General features: G+C 43.1%; 1 protein-coding gene across 1 annotated transcript; it reads left to right on the top strand.

Moving 5' to 3' along the window:
• Positions 1-3822: 3822 nt before the first annotated feature.
• LOC120832139 (cytochrome c oxidase subunit 5B, mitochondrial) lies at positions 3823-5508 on the top strand. Its single transcript, XM_040198204.2, has 4 exons — positions 3823-4091; positions 4762-4832; positions 4936-5035; positions 5112-5508. The coding sequence occupies exons 1-4, from the start codon at positions 3995-3997 to the stop codon at positions 5222-5224; spliced, it is 381 nt and encodes a 126-aa protein (XP_040054138.1). The 5' UTR covers positions 3823-3994; the 3' UTR covers positions 5225-5508.
• Positions 5509-6124: the final 616 nt, after the last annotated feature.

Raw genomic sequence — 6124 nt, 5'->3', positions numbered from 1 at the left:
TCATTAAAAAATGTATTACTAGACATCAAAGATTGAAAAAAAGAAATATTGTTTAGTGTGAGTTGATAATTATAAAATAGAAAGAATGTGTTGATACAGTATTGATTAACTAATAAAATATATGTAATGTCGTTTGCGTCTTTAATTCAAACTAGAGACCTATATGGCATTATCTACAATTACAGAATATTTAAATTAGTTTCTTTTAATAAAAGTAAACCACAAATGCATTTTTTGCCAAACTTTGTGTTGCATCCTAAACAGTTCTTCACATGTAAAGATTTATTGAAAAGTGATATTACTGACTTAAAATAACTATCTGTCAAAAGTGTCACGGTTTGGGTTTAGGTCCTGTCTTATTTTGTAATTTCATACCTCTTGTGTCCCTGTGTAAACTTCACTTCCTGCCTTGTCCTCTCATCCCCTGTGATTGTCTGTCCATGATTGTTTCCACCTGTGTCCAATCACCAGGGGCCTCATTTATAAAACCTTGGCTAGGATTTGCGCCAGAAGTGGGGTACGCTCAGAAATATTCAGACTTATAAAACGTCCTACGCAGTTTTCCCTTAATAAATCACAATCACTTCTAAATGCAGCGCAGCTTTTGCGGCTTCATGTCACGCCCATAGTTGCCCATATATAGTCTGTGGAACGCCCACAAAATAATATTCATCGATTGCGAAATCATGACAAACACTGAGAGGAAAACGAAGAAACGTAACTTCACTCCGTGTGAAGTGGAAATGATCATTGGGAGGTGGAAGGAGACGTAAGATGCTCTTTGGAGGACACAGTGTGGATCACTGATGCCAACAAGGCACCTGAGGGGCAAAAGGCTGCAGAGCAACGCTGCAGCCTCACGACACCGGAGCTGTCCCCTCCTGATGAGAGACAGTATTGGCATTTTTGGGGTCGTCGTGGCGCAGGGGGTAGAGCGGGTGCGCTGGGAGCCGCAAGGTTGGTGGTTCGAGTCCTGGCTGCCCCATGTCTCAAGTCGAAGTGTCCCTGAGCAAGACACCTAATCCCTAATTGCTCCCTGGGCATAAATGTAAAAGGCCTGGGTTAAAAGTGTAAGTCGCTTTGGATGAAAGCGTCTGATCAATGACCTGTAATGTAATGTCATTTAATTTACAACAGTCTAGTTTTACACACTTTCACACGTTTTTGTGCGTACGCATGGGTCCGAGCTTGCGTGAAGGACCGCACATTTTTCCGTCATGTTTGCTTTTTATAAACACCAATTATTGCGTAGAGAGCGGCGTATGCCTTTTTTTGTGCGTACGCAACGTTTATAAATGAGGCCCCTGGTCCCCGACTTGTCTGCGTTTTTCCCCTCTGCGTTTTAATTTGGATTGATGAAGAAGTTTTTGTTGTTCGCACTCTGCATCTGAGTCCTGTTTTTGGCAACCCCACCCCGAGTCGTGACAAAAAGCTTAACCAACAGTTGAACTCAGTCTACTGAAAGGGCATGACATGAAGTAAAAAGACATCGTAAAGAAATGGATTAACAATATGTCAAACAAAAATATCAAAGACAAAAGAATTAATTAATTAAAAAAGAAATTATTTTGGCGACGAGAAGTGAAGGTTAAGAGAGCAAGTGGGGTGGAAAATGATGGTATAGTCTGGTCTGCCCCACGGACACACTTATCTAAGTTAAAGGTAAACAACCGAGGAGTTATAGTAAATAACTTAATTAAAGTTAAAACTAATAATGCAATAGTGCAACAAAATAGGATAATTAAAGGGGGTCTTTTGAAGATCACATCTCTGTCATCTAAAGCTGTTTTGGTAAATTAACTAATATCAGATCACCATGTTGATGTATTTTGTCTTACTGAAACGTGGTTGTTGAATGGGAAATATTTCTGTTTAAATGGAGCGACTCCTCCGAGTCATGTTAATACTCATATTCCCCGAGGCACAGGCCGAGGGGGGGGAGTGGCAGCTATTTATGACTCCTGCCTTTTAATAAACTTTAAACCTAAGGTGGATTATAACTCATTTGAAAGCCTGGTTTTCAGTCTTTCGCAACCGACCTGGAAAATAATTCAGCCGGTTCTCTTTGTAATAGTGTACACGGCCCCAGGTCCTTATTCAGAATTTCTTTCTAAATTTTCAGTTTGGTCCTTACAACGGACAAGGTCATTATTGTGGGTGACTTTAACATTCATGTGGATGTCGACAACGACAGCCTTGGTACTGCATTTCTTTCATTGTTAGATTCAATTGGTTTCTGTCAGTGTGTAAATAAACCAACTCACTGTTTTAACCACACTCTCGACTTGGTTCTTGTGTATGGGATTGGGATTGAACATTTAACAATTTTTCCATAGAACTTTCTCCTGTCGGACCATTGGGTTAGGGTTAGGGTTACATTCAACCAGTGCCGACCTGTCCTCAGATGTAGGAACCTTGGATGCAGCAGTGGGCCCTGATGCCTGTTTGGATGCCTTCTCTTCCATCAACCTTGATCAACTGACTTTATTATTTCGAAGTCTAAATCTTCTACTTCTCTACGTCTCCTGGATCCGATTCCGACCAAGCTGCTTAAGGAAGTTTTTCCTTTAGTTAGCACATCCTTATCAGATATTATGAATCTGTCTTTGTTGACAGGACATGTACCACAGTCCTTCAAGGTAGCTGAAATTAAACCTCTTCTTAAGAAACCTACTCTTGCTCCAGAGGTGTTGGCTAACTACAGACCTATCTCTAATCTTCCCTTCCTCTCTAAGATCCTTGAGAAATCCGTCGCAAATCAATTATGTGACTTTCTACAAAACAATGCTTTGATCCAGGATTTCCAGTCAGGATTTCGAGCGCATCACAGTACAGAAACAGCACTGGTGAAAATTACGAATGATCTTCTACTTGCATGGGACCAAGGACTCATCTCTTTTCTTGTCTTGCTGGACCTCAGTGACTAAGATGACACCATAGACCATTGTATCCTGTTGCAGAGCCCATTTGATTGGTATCAAAGGAACTGCACTCAGCTGGATTAAATCCTACCTATCGGATCGATCCCACTTTGTGCTTGTAAACGGTGAATCCTCGAAGACCACCAATGTTGGTCACGGAGTCCCACAAGGTTCTGTACTTGGGCCGATTTTATTTACCATCTATATGCTTCCTTTGGCCGATCTTATCAGGAAACACCACATAAACTTCCATTGTTATGCAGACGATACTCAACTGTATCTGTCGATCAAACCAGAAGAGACGGACCAGCTAGTTAGACTTCATGACTTGCAACTTCATGACGCTAAACTAAGAAAAAACGGAAGTTATCTTGATAGGCCCAGAGCGCCTTCAAAGTCAGCTCTCACGTGATACAGTTTCTCTGAATGGAATTGCTCTGGTACCCAGCGGCACCGTCAAGAATCTTGGAGTCCTCTTCGACCAGGATATGTCCTTCAACTCTCATATAAAGAGACTTCAAGGACTGCCTTTATTCATCTACGTAATATAGAGTGGGACAACAACAGCAAAGGAAGACACTATCACAGGATACAGAAATCCATCAATATGAAGCCATTCAAAGGGAGGTTTCGGAGAGAGGGGGGTCATCATATCACGACTAAGACTCTGACACGCAGGGCTGAACTCAACTCTGTTCGTAATGGCAAAGACAGGATTAGACAAGTGTAATAATTGCAACAAAACTGAAGATGTGGAACATAATATTATGAAGTGTCAAAATACAATAACGAAAGAAACCGGTTGAAGGCTAAAATTTGCCAGCAGGGACGGGAGTGGAGTGTGGAGGGAGGCGTGAGTGCTTTAGGGCACTGTTGCAATTCATAAAAGAGACGGGACCAGGATGTAGGTAACAGTGATCGGCTGAGCAATAAACCCTGAATCTGCACACTCCGGTACAGTAGGTGGCGGTATGCACCCACTTAAGTTGGCTGCGATCCGCCAGCACAAACCTAAAGAAGAACGTCTGACGTCATAGCGCCGCGACAAGCAACAAGAGAGTAACGAAGGAGAAATGGCTGCAAGGTTATTACTCCGCTCGGCCTTCAGAGCCGCTACGACGTGCCGGGCGGCCCCGGTACCGGCTGTGACCCGCGGTATGGCGGCTGGAGGTAAGAACCGAACCGACCCCGCTGTAGAGCCGCAGAACAAAACGATATCCGCTTTATGAGAGGACAGACAACGCTACCGGCGAAAGTCCCCCGGAGAACCTCATGAAACGTCTTTAATACATCAGTTGAATGAGAAGCTAGTTCTGCGTAAAGAAGGTCGATTTCTTATGATACAAGATGTTCACACAATATAATCCATATTCATCACAATAGACTATTGGAACACGTGTGTGACGACGTTTAGCGTTTTTTAAGGCTTGTGTGTAGTTTGTTGTGACTTTTGGTTCAGTTTCTTCATTTTCACTAAAAACAGCGTTAAATTCATATTCATTATAATATATTATATAATAAATACAAGACTGCAGATATTATGACCAATAAATGTGTAGTATCCAATCACATTTTTCCATCTGATAATAGGTACACAGAATTAAATGTAGACAGGCAACACAGGGGTCAAAATAAGGGTTTTAGTTCGAGGACGTGTGACACGGAGGAACGATGTCATTGAGTTTATAACAGTTAGAAACAAGGATTTCTCCCAGTGTTTAACGAGAAGGAACCATGATGTCTGCCAATGTTGGTGTTTAACATGAAGGATTAGTGAAAAGAGAATATATATGTCCACATGTAAGTATTGGATACTTTCCAATGTTCTGGTCTTCTTCAGGGATTCCTACTGATGAGGAACAAGCTACCGGACTGGAGAAGGTCATCATGAACGCCATGAAGGAGGGAAAGGTACAGCCCTTTGAACAATAACTGGTCTCCAAGTAGCTCTCGTACCACAGTGAAGGACGTCTATTGCTCCCGTCCCTCTAACCTGAACCGTCCTGTCCTCCAGGACCCCTACAACATGATGAAGCCTAAGGAGTACGCCGGCTCCAAGGCCGACCCCCACCTGGTTCCCTCCATCACCAACAAGAGGATTGTGGGATGTGTCTGTAAGTGGTTTGTCCTCTTGGTGCTGTGAGTCTTTTCATGTGCGCAGCACTTTAACTGTGTGTGTTTACTGTGCAGGTGAAGAAGACAACACGGCCGTGGTGTGGTTCTGGCTCCATGAGGGCGAGGCCCAGCGCTGCCCGTCCTGTGGTTCCCACTACAAACTGGTGGCCCATGAGCTCCCCCATTAGCTCCCCCATAGCTGTGTTCTGATAGATCAGAATGCTGCTCTTCATTCTTCAGGCTGCATGATGTTATTTGGCTCTTCCCTCTTCTTGGAGCTGCGAGTCCTCTTCTAGTTGGTCCTTGTTCTGACTTGCTGACCTCATCAGTCTCTGCTTTACAAGGTAGCAGTTAACCAGGGACCACATCTGCTGTGTTTGGACCGCTTCCATTCAGAGACAGTTTACTCCTGTTCTGCCCTACTCTCTCCACTTCCCTCCTTTCATCTACCAATAAAACCCTGAAACTTAAATATTCACGTCTTTGACTCTTTACACTTTCTCGGTTTTTAGAAGTTTATCATGTTTACATTCAAACACCCTTTACAGATGAGGAGGTAGAAGCTGTTTGGAGCGGATTCATGGATTGTGACTAGAAGAACTAGTCACAAGTAGTGGTTTTATTACTTCACCTACAGACACACTTCAAGTACATTTAAAGTTACGTTAGATGAATTCGAAATGAATTTAAAAACATTTAAATGAAGTTCATTCAAAATGAAGTTTGCATGTTTCCCCCTCGTGCCTTCTTGGTTCTCATCAGGTACTCCGGCTTCTTCCCAAACTCCAAAGATATGGAGATTAGGTTAATTGCCGTTCCTGTAGATGGGAGAGTGAATGGTTGTGTGTCTCTTCTGTCCCCCCATCTCCCCCATCTCCCCCTGCCTCCCTTTAAGTATTTAGGCCGGCGCGTGTTTCTGCGTCTTTACGCGTCGACGCGTCGGTTTCACTTCCTGGTTGTAAAGTCTTGCGTGTGTTGCAGAGCGATTCACCTCCAGAACAACAGGTGGAGTCCTGTTCATAGAACAACAAATGCACCTCAAGGCCACTCACTCACATATGATTTTATGAAAACAAAACTCGTCAGCA

The sequence above is a fragment of the Gasterosteus aculeatus genome, chromosome 14 (assembly GCF_964276395.1).
Source record: "Gasterosteus aculeatus chromosome 14, fGasAcu3.hap1.1, whole genome shotgun sequence".
Lineage (NCBI taxonomy): Eukaryota > Metazoa > Chordata > Actinopteri > Perciformes > Gasterosteidae > Gasterosteus > Gasterosteus aculeatus.
This window is presented reverse-complemented; position numbering and strand designations above follow the sequence as displayed.

What these genes read in the sequence shown, in the direction of transcription:
- LOC120832139 (XM_040198204.2), top strand. Translation starts at nt 3,995, where the DNA reads ATGGCTGCAAGGTTATTACTCCGCTCGGCCTTCAGAGCCGCTACGACG. An exon ending in CCGCGGTATGGCGGCTGGAG is followed by an intron (nt 4,092 to 4,761) that starts GTAAGAACCGAA and finishes GGTCTTCTTCAG; the next exon opens with GGATTCCTACTGATGAGGAA. An exon ending in GAGGATTGTGGGATGTGTCT is followed by an intron (nt 5,036 to 5,111) that starts GTAAGTGGTTTG and finishes TTTACTGTGCAG; the next exon opens with GTGAAGAAGACAACACGGCC.